At 43.5% G+C, this 16303-nt stretch overlaps 1 protein-coding gene across 6 annotated transcripts in view; it reads right to left on the bottom strand.

Moving 5' to 3' along the window:
• Positions 1 to 1698: 1698 nt before the first annotated feature.
• LOC101160662 (protein Wiz) overlaps positions 1699 to 16303 on the bottom strand; it is a 36326-nt gene continuing 21721 nt past the window's right edge. For all 6 annotated transcript variants that reach the window (XM_023957986.1, XM_023957987.1, XM_023957988.1 and 3 more), the window contains 5 exons: positions 15254 to 15799; positions 14972 to 15183; positions 6649 to 6922; positions 3212 to 3377; positions 1699 to 2831 (listed from right to left, as the gene is read on the bottom strand). In XM_023957986.1, the coding sequence (XP_023813754.1) occupies positions 2519 to 2831; positions 3212 to 3377; positions 6649 to 6922; positions 14972 to 15183; positions 15254 to 15799 (1511 nt within the window). In that variant the 3' untranslated portion in view covers positions 1699 to 2518. The remainder of the gene's footprint in view (positions 2832 to 3211; positions 3378 to 6648; positions 6923 to 14971; positions 15184 to 15253; positions 15800 to 16303) is intronic.

The raw sequence follows: 16303 nt of genomic DNA, 5'->3' as shown, positions 1-16303 counted from the left end.
TCTGTTCCTGGTGTTCTGTCACTTGCTGCAACATCCTCACCAGCACCAAGGTTTCAGCTTGGAGAAGCAAAAATAAAAAAACCGAACTTCACCTTGCAGGACTGCCAATACGGAAATGCACAGAGCGATAAAAATACATCAAATTGTGCAAATCAAATCACAACGAAGGAAGTTAAGATCACTTATTTGAACTACTTTGCTAACAGAACCGCTGATAGCTGTATTAGAACCAGCAGTGTCTTAAGTATATGTAGTAATATAGCATGTTTCTATACTCCGTAAAATGGTAGGGGGTAATGTAGCTTCAATAATGGAACGACAGTGGACCAAACCCAAGAAGCTCGCCAACACACATGGACTCTTTCTTGGACGCTTTGAAAACTGAAACTGCTTTTGGTTTTTGTTCACGCTGAATTCCACTCAACAGAAGTCCAGTGAGTCCTTCAGAACCAGGGGAAGCGGATAATTTGGTTCTATTGTCGCTCCGCAGTTTCCTCCCGTATCAACGGATTCACGCCGGCAAGACATGGAAGTGAACAGACACCTTGGCTCCTCCTACCAAGGTTGCCATGGGGGCCCGAATGGACGACAACGCTCGAAGATTTGTTCATTTTCGACTTCCAGTCGAGCAGCTTCTCTCCTCTTTCTCTTTGAAAAATGGAAAACTGATGCACATTTGCTACATATGTACATGGACATCCAGACTAACACACACCGGCGGTCTATCTTCAGACCTTCCTAAGATACACTGAAGCTTGAAACTCGCCACATTCAGTTGCAAAAGAATAAATAACTTATTTGGGTCACATTAAAAAAAGGCAGGAAGGAAATTGCAACGAGAAAAAAACTGCTGTGCCTTCAACGGCTGCTCTGGGAAGTGATTCCGAACATGGCCTTGATTGGGAATGAACGTGTGCAAAAGCGTTCCGATCAAGCGCTTCACGCTACATTAAAGCTAAACGTATGTTGGAAGGACCGTTTTGAATCTTCTGCGCTCCTGGGTGTGCTTCAACTTCTACTTCCGATTGGATTCGACCCATTTCATGGGCGATTTGTTAAGTGCTGAGTCAACTTTCAAAGTGCCCTTTTTCAACAGGAAGTGCTACCATATTTAAAGTCTTGACCACAAGACTAGCTTGGCTAAAAATTGTAAGCCACGTGTCCACTGAGTGGTAAAGTTCAGGGGATTTTATCCTTTGATAAAAACTGCAAAAATTTGCAGTTAAAAATGTATCAGCATGGGTTATACAGTCACCTTGATTATCTTTAACATGTTGAAAAATTTGCACGATACAATTTCTCTAAAGAAAAGTTGCTACAGGTGTCTCAAACTTGTTTCAAATCATTTTTAATTTAGTTTTTGAAGGTAAAAAAGTTAGTTTTGAGAAGAGTTGGGGCACTTTGAATTGGGATAAACTGGAGACAAATCTAGGGGCAGAATCCAAATTCTTCCCCTACCTCTCCAATTTTTTGTAACCCTTGTGCTATCCTAGGCACTTTAACATTGGGAGTGGGTCATTTAGACCCCACTAGACAGAGTGCTGAACTTTTTTCTTCAATGATTTGTGATCTTCACTGGTGTCCATGGATTACATGAAATTCTCTCCACCTTTATCCACCTTTGTCATGGTAGGGATAACACGTTAATGTAATATCGGGTCATCTAGACCCCATAGGATAGCACAAGGGTAAAATGTATTTTTTTGGGGAGGAAAGAGTTTGCAAGAAAATGAGCTAGCTGGCAGCAACTGTTTGAAATTGTATCGAGTTGAAAACTATTTTGGAAAAATGCATTTGCGTACATTTATTCCAATGTTTACAGCTCCACAATACTCAGGTCTGAAAGAAAATAGAACATTTTGAGACACGTTTAAACCAATTTGCAAATGCTAATGGAAATGTTGTGGCTGAAGCTAACAGATCACGGCTACATTAGCTAGGTGAGGAGTTGGAAGTCATAGCCACAGCATTCAGTGATTCCTAACGATAAATACGTTAAACAGGAACCTGGACGGGATGGAGGAGCACCAACCAAACCATAGCACTCAGTGGAAACGGGAATTTCATCTCACCAGGACTTTTTTTTTTTAAGCGGGAGGGTTTGGAAGTGCGAGTTTTTTTTGAGGGGGCAGGAGGGGGTGAGGTGCTGCGGGGGTTTAGATTTGGATAGAGGGGCGCATTAAACCTACACCTTCCATCTAGAAGGAGATATAAAGCAACGATGAACATTCAGTAGAAACAAGGCAAACACAAAACATTAGCTCATCCCTCCTCGTGACCTTGGACAGTTCCCGTAATCACCAGCAATCACCAGCCCCCACTGCACAGACAATCCAGGAGGGCTCTGTTCCCATGGTAACGGGACTTTATAACAGTCTGGAGCTGCTTGAAAGGTGCTTGGAGCTCGGAGGGCTCTTCAGAGGGAGAGTGCTCCTCCTGAACACTCAGCCAAGGCCAAAAGAAAGAAACAGGTGGACGAATTTTATCTGGGGGGGGTCGCTGGCCAGCGAGTTGGAGCTCACGCCGTCTGGGTGGGGAGAGGCAAGGGGGCTGGAATGAGGCCGGGCTGCTCCTCTGAGCCCCGGATCCCCTCTGTGGCAGTTATGGCAGGAGCACAGTCGGACAAAGTTGCGGGGGAGCAGCTCCTAGCAACCGCGGCGGGGGAGGTTCGTGAGGTAGAGGTGGAGGCTTGGACCGAGGGTTGGGGGTCGGCTGCCGTCGCCTTGCAAGCAGCAGGCTTGTTGTAGTTCATCTTGATGATGTGCTGCTGGAGGTGTCGGATCCAGTCCTCCTGCACCGACAGTGGACCGTGGAACTCCACCTCGCAGAACCTGGTTGGAGGAGAAAAGCAGGTGGAGATGATGCCAGGGTGGTGCTGCAAGTCACCAGCACACATAAAGCGGCATTCGGATCAGAACCTCCCTCGTGTTCTCCACACTCCGCATCAGCAGCGTAACCCTTGTGCTATCTTGTGGGGTCCAGATGACCCCACCCTTACATTGACATGTTATCCCTACCATGACAAAGGTGGATAAAAGTGGAGAGGATTTTATGGACACCAGTGAAGATCACAAACCATTGAAGAAAAAATGTTCTAGTGGGGTGTAGATGACCCCACTCCCACCGTTAAAGTGCCTTGGATAGCACAAGGGTTACACTGTGAGGAGGTCAGCGAGGATCACAGGACTACCAGTGTACTGGTTCCACTCACCGGCACTTCAGTGTGTAGAACTTGCCCACCAGCTTGACCAGTGGGTAGGAGGGTGGTTTGGGCACCAAGGCGGGGACGGTGCCTGTGCGTAAAGGTTTAGGAGTACCACTGTCCCTCTCTGCTCCCTCTGGACAGGAGGGGTGCTTTAAGGGCCGACGCTCGAAACCTTAAAACAGAGGAGATCGTAGGCATGAGTCTGTGCGATCTGTGTCTCTACTTAACTTCAAAAACTTTTCAACTTTTCAAAGATTTCAAATTAAAAACAGGGCAATCTTAGTGTGGAGGTGTTGGACGGTGAAATAAAACCCTTTTATATTTAATAGATCGTTTCAGCAGAAATGTTAATGAGGTACTGGACTGTTTAGTCCAAGTTTTACCCAAAAGGGATCTAAAGTAGACCCGATCTTTATCACTAATCACAGCCCAAACTCAAGTCTTCTATGTCTTTGTCACAAGTGTCTTGCAGTTGAAGTATTGTGAAGTATTTGTGAGGATAATGTAAGCTAAACACATCTATGACGATGCTTTTGTGCGGTGTCCTTATGACACACTCTAATCATTAGTAAGGTGTGAATACTGAGTTACTGACCGCGTGTGGATGTCCACACAAACTACCAATTCTCTAATTAGCTCATTTTTTCCAGGTTGCTAACACAGAGCTGCAAGTAGAATGCAATGATCACATTAAGGGTACCCACTGTCACAAGAACAGGCAGACGGCAGGATCCAAATGCAGCAGGTTTATTAGCTCAGCTACAGGTCAGCTAAATCAGGGTCAGTCAGGCAGAGGTCGATAACAGGCACAAGTTCATCAGAGAAGAGATGGTCAAAATGCAGGCGAGGGTTGGGGCAGGCAAACAGAGTCAGAGTCAGGGTCAGGGTCAAATTAGGGTCAGAGTCAGAGTCAGGGTCAGAAGACCAGGTCCAGCTATAACACTCGGTAATGAAGGCAGAGTGGCACAAACATTACTTTGCACTGAGTGACGCTCAGTGCTTCAGAATGCTGTGGTTGAGTGAGTGAAGGAGAGTCAGGTGTGCGGCATCCAGGAAGTGTGGTTAGAACTATGGAGATGGTTCCTGATGGTAACCAGAGAGGGAGACAGACTTCTGACACCCACAGGTAAAACAAGGCCCTTTGTCTTTAGATCATACTATCGTTGAGCATTTCACCCTCTAGTGATGTCACATTTTACAAGTAAATTTCACTTCTCCTTAACCCTAGAGCACTATCGCCGGGTGATTTTCACCCGAGCTCAACTATTGACATGATTTTCAAAATGTCGCGTGTCAAGGAGTCTGTGCTTTCACCAGGGAGGTCTCACATGTCCCAGGATTGGGTGGACCAAAGACCAAGTTTCTAGTATCATTTTATTATTTTTAAGAATTTGTTTGTACTTAAATTCCTAACTTTTCAGTAGTTTTTGAGCATTTTTTAGCAACTTCCTGTGTTTTTCTTTTTCATTTTGTTACACATACCACAGTTAAATAATAAAAGAAAACCACTCTAATTTATCACGTCTTGTTTTGATCTATTTTTTATGACAACTACTTTTTGTGGGGTAAATTATATCGGGTAAAAATTACCTTTATAGCGAAAGTGTTCCAGGGTTAAAAGGTTTGTTTTTATTCTACATAAATCCCCCAGTTTGATGCAGTATTCACAAACTCACATCTGTTTCAATCCGTGTTTTCAAAGCTCATTATTTTGTACTTTAAAATTGTTTCATTTATTCTGGATGACAACGTTTTTTTTTGTTTTGTTTTTGATGTGACAAACACAGAGAGCGTATTTATTCCTGCTTTGCTCAGACTTGAAGTCAAATGCAGATAAAGACTGTCAGTGAAACAAAGGACAGCCCGGCTGTGTGGCTCTCTGCCTGTCATTTCAGTTATCTCCCCAGATGAAACAACATTACTTCCCAACGTTTCTCTGCCTTCTTACACAGCAGCCGTTTTATTCTAACAGCTATTGTGAAGCTGCAGTCAGACATTAAATCTGCAAAAAGGCAGAGTCGGCTGTCGCCCCATTAATGCATCTGTAGCTAAAACATCACATATTTCATTTATGGTAATTAGACTGCTGCAAACAAGGACTTACCACTTCCTGCAGTTTTCGTTTTTGCACGGCACAGTGAGATCATTGGATACTGAAAAGATACTTTAATATACCCAAAGATAAACTACTTTATCTTTCCTTTATGAAAAAAGAAAGCTTTTAAAACCAGCCTGTGCTCAAAATACATTCAGCTTATCGAACAAAAAGAGGCAAAAAGTCTCTTTAACCTTTGTGCTATCTTGTGGGGTCCAGATGACCCCACCCTTACATTGACATGTTCTCCCTACCATGACAAAGGTGGAAAAAGGTGAAGAGGATTTCATGTAATCCATGGACACCAGTGAAGATCACAAATCATGTGGGTCTAGATGACCCCACTTCCAACGTTAACGTTGGGAGATAGCATAAGGGTTAAGAGATGCTGCTGGACAAAATTCATCTGAAAAATCCCCAAAATGAACCTCATCTCGCTGCTATCTAAAGAGATTCAAGGACAAATAAGAAACAAACTTCACATGTTTCAGACTGAAAGGCAACAAAGTCATTCCTGCTATCATTCCTGCTATCATCACCAGCTATCATTCCTTATGAATTCCAAGAAAAACCTGGAGCACAGGAGAACATTCAGAGGAACTAAGTGAGCAAAATGACCCCAAGAACGCAACAAAACTTGTACAGAAGGTCATAAGAAAGGAAGAAATGGAAGATCATGAAGGCCTCACTTGACTCAAGGTCAGAGTTTATCTTTCAAGAATAACAACAGAGACAAAAGGGATCTATGGGAGAGTTTAAGGAGGATGTAAATGTCCAGGAAAGACAAAACAAAGACTTCTTCCAAACTTCTTTCCGAAGATGTGGATCTACTGGCAGAAAACGAACAAACGTTGCCTAAAAAAGAACACCATTACAGTCAAACACGGCGGTGGTGGTGTGATGGTCTAGACCTGCTTTCCAACTGGACCACTAGAAAAGCCTAAAGGAGAATGTAGATGTAGGAGCCCTCAAACACAACAGGAATTCCACCTCTGGATGGATCAGATGAGGCGGATGCTTCAAAAAAACCCATTAAACTCTTTAGAAATAAAATCTTCTGCTGTCACCAGGGGCCGCAGATACTTTTCTACACAACGACATGTCGGTTTGCACAGATAAACTAGTAAATAGGAGTTTGGAAGTTAGTTTTATCTGTAGTATTTGGCGTTCTTCCAAACACATTTAAGGAGGTTTTTAGGGTGTAGATGTCACTGTTTTCAGATTTAAACTGAATGGTCACATAATAATTCTCATATAGAAACACTTCTTGGCTGTTTTAGGCTGTAGGGTCTGCAGTAGATAAGAGAGATTGGTATAAAAATACTCATACTGTTTGTTTGGGAAGTACCTCGGGGCAGACGGACGTTCAGCTCACTGCGAGCCACCGGTGCTTGGGGAGGGGAGGCGCTGCTGGGCCGCGAGAAGCCGGGGCTGCCGCGGCCGGGCCTGACGGGACCCCCCTGCGAGCTGGTACCGGCATGGTCCCCTGAAGCTCTGGAGGAGGAGGAGGAGGAACGGTGGCCGACTTCCTGGCTAGCCGGTCGGCCCAGGCTCACAGCTACGGACGATGACCACTGAGAGGAAGAGGAGGATGGCGAGGAGGAGGAGGAAGAGGGGGCCTTCTGCAAGAAAATTGAGAGGAAATGGTCAGAATCTGCTGACACAGTCCTTTTTCGCTGTAAAGATGACATCAACGGACAAGAAATGGCTTCCTTTACCATCTTGCAATTTAAGTTTTTTTTATTTCAAACACAAATATTTTTACTGTAAAAGTTGCAGCTTTATTGTTGCTTATGTTGTTGTCATGGTTTCAAGAGTTAACTTAAAAAACTAAACACTTTCTGTAAAAAGAATCTCAAGACGAGACTAAGAGACACCATCTGTTTCCTCCTGGTTCATGGCTGTGTGAACACAACCACCACCTCTACCGGATGAGTGCACATCCAAGTAAATATCACTCTTGAAGGAGCTTTGGGTCTGAAAACGAGAGGCAGCGTTTATATTTCCCTGCTCAGGATTGTTAAGTAAGGCGTGTTTGGAGTCAGGTCAGTTCACAAGGTAACCTCTAGGTGGCCTGTTACACAAGTATATTTGTCCCCATCCTAGATATACACTGGACGGTTAATGATGATGATACTCACAGAACTATGGCCACCAAACAGGAGGACAGGCACATTGAGTTTGCCCCGCCCACCTCAACAATGTTCCACAAATGGTCAATGAGGTGGGACAAAGTGAAGTGAGAGTTTTGTTGAGCCCACCCGCCTCTTGTAATGCAATTCCAATTAGAGTTTACTACTGTAACTCTACAACTGTTTATGCAAAAACAGAATTCCAGCGCTCAAGTGGTCAAGTGTTATGCAATCAACGTCAGTCAGCTGATCCTGTCGCTATCTTTGTGTTCGAAATGCAGCGCATGTTGGTGCAAAGCTGATATGAAAAGCCGTTTTTCTCCACGTCAGAATGAGCTGACTCGTAAAAAGTCAAAGAGTTACAGTATCTCAAAGTTATTTAGGTGTCGCCAGCGACAACTCCGGTGTTAAAGGACCAAAAAAGACATTTACCGTCCCATACCGTAACATGCAAGTCAACGGTAAGCCTCCAGTGGCCGTTTGCGGAACTGCATCCGAGCCTAACCACTCAACTCTTGCCCCCTGGGTAGGAGTATTTACAGGAAGCACAGTAATCTCATCATGTCAACACCATGTCCTTATGTGCAATATATTTCCATCAATGTGCAATATAGTAAGTCCAATATATCTCTGCCATTATGGGCATAACTGTTTTTTGTTTTTGTTTTAACTACTACCTCTCCGTGGAAATTTTCTATTTTCTATTGCACCTTTTGCACCTTTGTACATTTTTTGGTACTTGGTATATTGTATTCTTCATTTTTGTGAAATAATTTTATTATTCTATTATTTCTGTGAAATAATTTTCTTATGCATGTTAGCACTGAATAGTGAGCGGCTTTTTTTCATTTCATTGTATACGCGTATGATGCAAATTGTGCATGTGCACAGTGACAATAAAGGCATTCTATTCTACTTTCACTTTGGCTGCATTCTTTTTTCTTTCCGGTATTCCAACCAAATAAAGTGTATTATGAAGACTTTATTTAATATTTATCTTGATGCTTTGGTAGTGCTCTAAAACAGACTTAAGGGACGTATTCCAACAACTGGGCATCCCCGTCCCATAGTTTTAGAAAAGAGGGTAAATTAATAATAATAACAAATATATAATAACCCAATTTCCTCATGTCATTGCATATATTGGCAAAGAATCGACCAAATGTCATGCCTGAAAAGTGAACTTCCAGAAAATCAGAAGCTCTGCCCCCATGACTCTTCATCGCCACAGACAGATAAAGGACTCATTACATCAGGACTTACTGCTGCCTCCTCTGTTCGAGCATGCTCAGTAGTGCTGTTTTCCCTTACAGTTCCACAGACGTTAAGTTTTGCTTCACCCTGAATCATAGGTTTTATTGTAATTGCGTCACTGTTGCATCTGCCAAAAAAACAAGACGTGACTCAGGGCGGCTCAGACAAAACTGGATGTCTGCTGGTGTCAGCAAGGCAAACATGAAGCATTCCACAGCAGCTCTCTGCCTGCAAATGCCAAACACTCAATCAAGACAGCCGGGCTCCCTGCAACAAACAATGAGGCCAAGAGTCGTCCATGATGGAGAAATCCATGCTCAGGCTTATGTCCTCTGACCTCAACATTGCAGGATAAGGATAAAAACAAATATCGCAGAACAAAATGTGCAAGAAAAAGACAAGCTGGCTACAAAAAACCTTTGGAAACTTGCTTATTATGCTGTAAGAAGATTGCTTAATGTCTGCCTGATGTGAGGTCTGCATTTACTTTATCAGAGCATAGGCTGCAAAGACGAATCAGTTTCCAGCACTGGGGGGTGAGAACCGCTTTGTGACTGTAACACATTTAAGGACCGAAAGAACGGCCGAGCTGTCATCAGCTCTGATGAGATCAGGTCTCCAACACATCATCTAGATAGCGTTGGTGCTGACTGCTCAGGAAGTGATGCTATTTGTGTTCCCCTGATGACCTCTGCTGATATGACATTCCTTCGTGAAATCAGTTCAAGAGCCTCAGTTCAGTTTGAGTCACAATATGGACACTTTTTTGTTAACCCTTGTACCATCTTAGATGACCCCACCCTTACATTGACGTGTTCTCCCTACCATGACAAAGGTGGATAAAGGTGCAAAGATTTCATGTAATCCATGGACATCAGTGAGGTTCACAAATCATTGAAGAAAAAAGGTTCAGCGCACTGTCTAGTGGGTCTAGATGACCCAACTCCCAATGTTAAAGTGCCTAGGATAGCAAAATGGTTATAATGATTTCATTCTGTGATTTAGCTTCGCAAGAACATGAAGTCATGTAACGCACAAGCTCAAGTTTTTCCAACGTCAGCGGGATGGTTGCATTTGAGAGGATCCTTTGGGTTTATAGTTGTGTAAACAGAACCAAAGTCTTGTGTTTGTGGTACTCTTATCAATGGTTTTATGGATTGTCTCAACCCTTCTAGGATCTGACCTTCTCTGAGTTCACTAGTTGATAAGAATGACTGTGTGGCTTGTGAACCTTGGCTTGTTTTTTGACTCTTTCCAGTCCAGCCAGTTGTAGGTTTGTCATGATTCCCAGTTGTTTACGTTTCAGTTAAATACCCTCAGGGTCTGGTTTTCAGTTCTTCTTTTTCAGGTCATCTGTCCTGCTTCGTCACCTTTTTTTTTGCTCCCTGGGTTTTGTCATGTTTAGTTTATTTATTGAATGTTTCAGTTTGTGTCACTATGGCTGGTCTCATGGACATTGGGTCCTACATCACCTTATCCTGACGGACAAGTGTAATTTAAAGATGAAATATTAGGGCTGAAGGGCTTCAAGAAGACTCCACTTGTAAAACAAAATCTAATTTGGCTTATGCCTCAGTCCCACGCATCTGTATGGGGATGGCTGCTGTGGATTTTTGGGTTGTCTAGCCCGTAGACAGAGGCAGCCGCATTGTTACCCTTGTGCTATCCTAGGCAGTTTGACATTGGGAGTTGGGTCATCTAGACCCACTAGACAGTGCGCTAAACCTTTTCTCTTCAATGATTTGTGAACCTCACTGGTGTCCATGGATTACATGAAATCTTTGCACCTTTATCCACTTTTGTCATGGTAGGGAGAACACGTCAGTGTAAGGGTGGGGTCATCTAAGATAGCACAAGGGTTAAGAAGAGTGCAGTGTGTCTTGTAGTTCCCTTGAGGCTCGTGCTGCCAACTTAGCTCTTGTGCTATCTTATGGGATCCAGATGACCGCACCCCTTACACTGTTATCCCTACCAGGACAAAGGTGGATAAAGGTGGAGAGGATTTCATGTAATCCATGGACACCAGTGAAGATCACAAATCATTGAAGAAAAAAGGTTCAGCGCACTGTCTTGTTGGGTCCAGACGACCCCACTCCCAACGTTAAAGTTCCTTGGATGGCACAAGGGTTACGGGAGGCCATGAAAATGAAGCGTACCATTGTCATAAGTGTGGTAGAGGTATTGTGAAGTATTTGTAAGGATAATGCAAGTTGCACGTACTTATGATCCTATTGTATGATGTCCCAACGCAGCACTCTAGTTGTTAGGAAGGCATGTGCACTGGCTGGCACAGGTATGCACAGGTATGCTTTTGATATATAAGTGCCCGTAGGATGTCCACACAAACTACACTCTGTTTTATATTGTCCTTTCTAACACCTATCATCTGAACACATATGATCCGTATCTAACGAAGCTCCGAAACTTCAAACTATTTCTAGTTCTTACAAGCCACCATGCCTCTTTGCTCCGGTTACAAAGCAGCACCATCGACAAGACCAACTGGAATTTGCAGCCCAGTATCGAGCAACTCGCACAGAACTGAACGTATTTATTGAAAAGTTTGTTGTGGAAATAATGCTCTTGCTGTCTGATCATTTAAATTATAAAGTTGAATTCCCATAAACTACATCGATGAAGAAAACACAAAATGAAATATGCAGCTAAAAGTGTCATTTCATAGGATACCTGAAATGTTGATACATTTACTTTTCTTTTTATGCAAGTTTGTTTTTCTACTATTGTAAAGTTAATATTATTTATATTTTCTTGTTAAGTTTTTCAATTATTAATGTTTTTTTAACTGGAAAAGTAACTAGAATAGTTATTTTGGTGAGTAACTAACTACTTTTAAGATGAAGTAACCATACTAACTCAACTACTTTTTGGGTGATGTAACTACTTTATTAAAGTAAGATTCCCAACACCGCTTGCAGCATGTTTATAGGAAAGGGGATAAACATTTTGGTTCTACGGGCTCACCAGGCGGTCATAAAACTACATGGGGGCCACCTGTGGGCCCCGTCCAGGATTTTTACCTCCATATCTAACCATAAGGGCAGTTGCGTCTAAGGCTTTAAATACTTGTTGACAAGTCGCAAAGCTTCGGTAAGCTCGTCCTCGGAGTGTGGTGAGACAACGCTGAAGTTCAATAGAGAATCTTATCGGCTTCATGTTTACAGATGTAGAAATATGTGGAGAAATTGAGCAGAGGATCAAGATTTCCTTAAAACTGTCAAGTCGTCATAGAACAAACAGTCCAAATAAAGAAACTAAGTCTCAGTAGCAGGTCATAGATGCATTATGAATGTATTAATTAGGAGGGTGAATTGGCAAGAGTCTGACAATACGTATTGTGATACGCGTTGTGTATCGCGATACACCTCAAGTGTCCGGAGTGAAGCATATTGTGTGTCAGGAGCATCTTGAGCCCACTACAAAGCACCACAATTTGCATTTTGTTTTGGTACTGGCATTAACATGGCACAGAGTTACAGTTCAGTAAAAACTAAGTAGTACATGTCTTATAAACAAAAGAAATCTAAGAGCCTGACTGAACATTTAGCACTTTGCACAAGCTGATTCTCATGAGATCTTGTTGTTGTAATGTGGTGTAGAGCTGCTGTAACAGCTTCTTTCAAGTTTTTCCAACTGTTTCATTTCTACACACTACGTTGAGTGACATACTGTCACAATTCTGACAGTTATTATTATATTATATGGCAAAAATAACATTTAACTAACCGATATTCAAATATGACTTACACTAAAGACATATAAAGTGCAGATTTTCCCCCGCTTTCTAATTTTACTCTTCCTATTAATACAAAGGTGAAATATCCCACTTCACAGCCCACTGTCACACCAAAACACGTGAAGCAACACCTGCCTGTGTGGAGCTGCAAAAACATCCCGACATTTCCTTGAGCTCACCAAGATCCACCAGGCTTTAAACCTTGTGCTATCTTATGGGGTTCAGATGACCCCACTCCCAGCGTTAACGTGCCTCAGAGGCACGTTAACGCTGGGAGTGGGGTCATCTGAACCCCACTAGACTGTGCGCTAAACCTTTTTTCTTCAATGATTTGAGATCCTCACTGGTTTCCATGGATTACATTAAATTCTCTTCACTTTTATCCACCTTTGTCATGGTAGGGATAACACGTCAATGTAAGGGTGGGGTCATCTGGACCCCACAAGATAGCACAAGGGTCAAAGTCCCGCATGACCATTTATTTTTAAATAAAAACATTCCTAGGTAATTATGATGACTTATCACAACCTACATGTCTTAAAGAGTCACATTTCATGTTTAGATGAAGTCTCTGTTTTCAAAATCTCCTCTACATGGGCGTGGTCATCGGTGCTGAGCTGAGTAGCCCCGATGCCCCCTTTCTGCGAGCCGTATGTTGCATGAGTGAAAAGCTTGACACACTGACTGACAGTCCCTATTCTCAAAAGTTTCTCTTTAGCGATAAAGAAACGGTGGAAAGTGACGTATTTTGGGTTCCAAACCGACACTTTTTGAAACTGAATGTGTGAACCAGACCATTTCATAAACTTACACAGGAAAAAGAACATTGATAAGTCCATGAAAAAGGCTTTGAATCAGATTAGAATTTAGGCTACATTGCAGCAGCCAGCAGTACTGCCAGTAGCTCAGAACTGATTTGATGCTATCACATGAAGATTGTTGAATTCACTCACAGCAAATACAATGAAAAGCCAGGAAGAAAGTGACTATTTGCACGTAATTTTAGAAATACCTGCAGCCTTTTTGTGTAAAAAAAACCTATATGTTACGTAAAGCTAGTTGTTACGAGCTCCTTCCTCCGCACGGACCCAGAGGAAGGGTTACGTTTAGGATTACGGGTTATGGTTAAGCTGCGTAAGAACACAGAACCCGATTCTTGTGGTAGAGCCGGTCAGTTTCAGTCGATGGTACAGACGCGATCTGAGTTCCTGCGATGCGGTTTGAGTGACGCAAAGGTCTGGCGGCACCACAATTTCAGCAGCGCGGCATATTTTCTACCCGTCTGAATCAAACGGTAAACAACAGTACTCGTCCTGGCTGCTGCTGGGTGAAGGCGGGCACACCCTAGGCAGGAAATGCAGCAGTGTGCCCCGTTGTCTTCTCCTGCACCTGAGCTTGTGCGCGCTGGACGGGGCAGATCAGGGAGCTTGTGCAACGGGTATGCAGTCCTGGGCTGTTGTGACATCACAAAATCTCATTTATTCAATCCGAGCGTCTTTGTTGACAACGATTTAAAAGGAGAAATACTCAGAAATGCAAAAATGAAATGATTTCTTATTCCATTTGTTCTCTTTCATAAGAAAAACGCCACACGTCCATGTCACAAAACTTAAAAAAAACAATTTTCATCGGAGGGGGACTTTAAAACTGTGAAAGTTTGAGATTATTTCACCTTAAATCCAACATTCATTTTGATGTCTTTCACATATTTTTAGGGATTACGTATTTTTTAATCTAAAAATGTATTCTAAACAGAGTGAGGAGTATCAAAGTGGCTTTTCAGGAGCCACAATCAGAAAAATCAATAAATGAAATCCTTAATTAATTAATTAATTAAATTCCTTAATGATACATTTATGGAACAAAACATGTTTGCTTACATCTTCCAGTGTAATTTATTATCACACTGATTATTCAGCTTTAGGCTAACTAATCTGTTTCTGGGAGAAAACTGCCTTAAATGGATCAACTGGGATGTTTGACAGGAAGTGCTTTTTCTGTTGCTGTGAGGAAACGACAGCTCAGAGAAAAGGTGTGACAGTGTCGCAAATGCACCAGAAATCTGATTCAGGAGGGGAGGGGAGGGAACAAAGGAAAAAAGGAAAAAAACATACATTTTCTTCCATCAACAGCTTGCTATAGTTTATCTGAAGATGAAACATAAGCTGCCAGGCACCCCGGTTACTATGGCAACTATCAAGTCGTTCTGGCATCTGTCTCCACTGCGATTTTTAAAGTATGTAAAGACAGAGGATCTACAGTGAGGCTGGGAGCTGAGAGACAAGCACATCTGAAGCTTTCCGAGACACAAAATGTCTGTCACGCCACCAGCTGGGGCCTGTAAGACCTCAAAGCCTGTTCAGACACACAGGGAGGGGGGCGTCTGTGTCAAAACGCGGCACAGTGGGAAGCGATGTTCAACCACAGGCCCGGTTTCTTCCCATGACAGCTTCCAGCTCTTCTGCGGGAAATAAAAACCTCGGCGGCAGCTCTGGTCGGAGCGCCACTGCTCCGCGGGGAGCTGTCCTCACCTTCTTGAGGGCGGAGCGGTTACCCTGCATGTAGCTGCGGTGCATCTCCAACACCTTCTGAGGCCTGCTGCGCATCCAAGCGCTGAGCGTCTCGATGGGCGATCCATTTACACTCCACTCAGTCACACCGAACTGCCGGAGGTGGGCCCGAGCGTGGCTGGCCAGAGCCTTGCGGTTCTCAAAGTAGAAGCCGCACAGCTCACAACTGGGATCTGGAATGAAGGGGGGGGGGGTTAAACGGCAGGATCGCCTTTTTTATGACCTGGAATCCTTTGAGCTCACCCTGATGCTTCTCTGGGGAGGGTTTTCTTTTGACGGAGAAATCCCGCGGCAGAGGGGGCGTGGTCTTAAGCCGATGAGGAGATGAGTGCGGCGCCTCTCCTGACCGGGACTCCCCAGACAGAGGCCGTTTCCCCAGTGGGGACATCCGGAAAAACCTTGCTGCAGAGGTGGTGCCAGACCCGGACCCCAAGCCCGGTTTCTGGACCCTTGGCCCCGACTGCACCAAACTCAGGGGGGAGTTCCGGTACTTTGAGGACTGATAAAAGCCAAAACTCTCCGAACGGCCCACTTTCTTCTCCCAGGACGGACTGCTGGCTCTATGGCTCAACTCTTTTTTCACCCCCTGGTCGGAGGAAGCGCCCAGCCCCTTCTTGTTCATGACCTCCCTCAGGGTGTCGATGGGGGAGCCGTTCACGCACCACTCGGTGATGCCCATTTGCCGCAGGTGGGAGCGAGCGTGGCTGGAAAGGCCTTTCCGGTTCTCAAAATACTCCCCACAGAATTCACAGCGGATGTCCCTTGTAGGCTCCACGTCCGGAGACTTGGCTGAAGACAGAAGAAAAGCCGTCCAGTCGACAGTTTTCAAAAGGTTAGCTTTACAAAAACACAAGTTTACTGTCGTTAAAGACCCACTCCAGTGTTTTTGCCATCTTCTCCTGATGATGGAGGACAAAAACAAAGAAAATGACGCTCAAAATAGCATTCCTGAGTAATCATTTTTTGAACAATTAATTTGAAATAAATAAATAATTACAACCACTAGACGGCGCTGTAGGTGTGTGTTTCAGTATCTTCCACTGACAGCAACACATAAGAAGAAGCACCGCTCAGTCTGAAGCCTTCAGTGACACAGAAGATGTTGAATTTAAACGATTTGTGAACTATTTATTGTATTGACAACAATTAATGAAATAAATCCATCACTCAATCAATCAATTAATCAATATTTAAAGGTTTGCTCGGGGAGAAAAGAGCCAGTGAGGACACTGAAGAAGAGCCTTCGACCTTAAAGAAACATAAAGCTGCACTTTACCAAAAAGTTTTGCTCCA

Source organism: Oryzias latipes, chromosome 8 (assembly GCF_002234675.1).
Source record: "Oryzias latipes chromosome 8, ASM223467v1".
Lineage (NCBI taxonomy): Eukaryota > Metazoa > Chordata > Actinopteri > Beloniformes > Adrianichthyidae > Oryzias > Oryzias latipes.
This window is presented reverse-complemented; position numbering and strand designations above follow the sequence as displayed.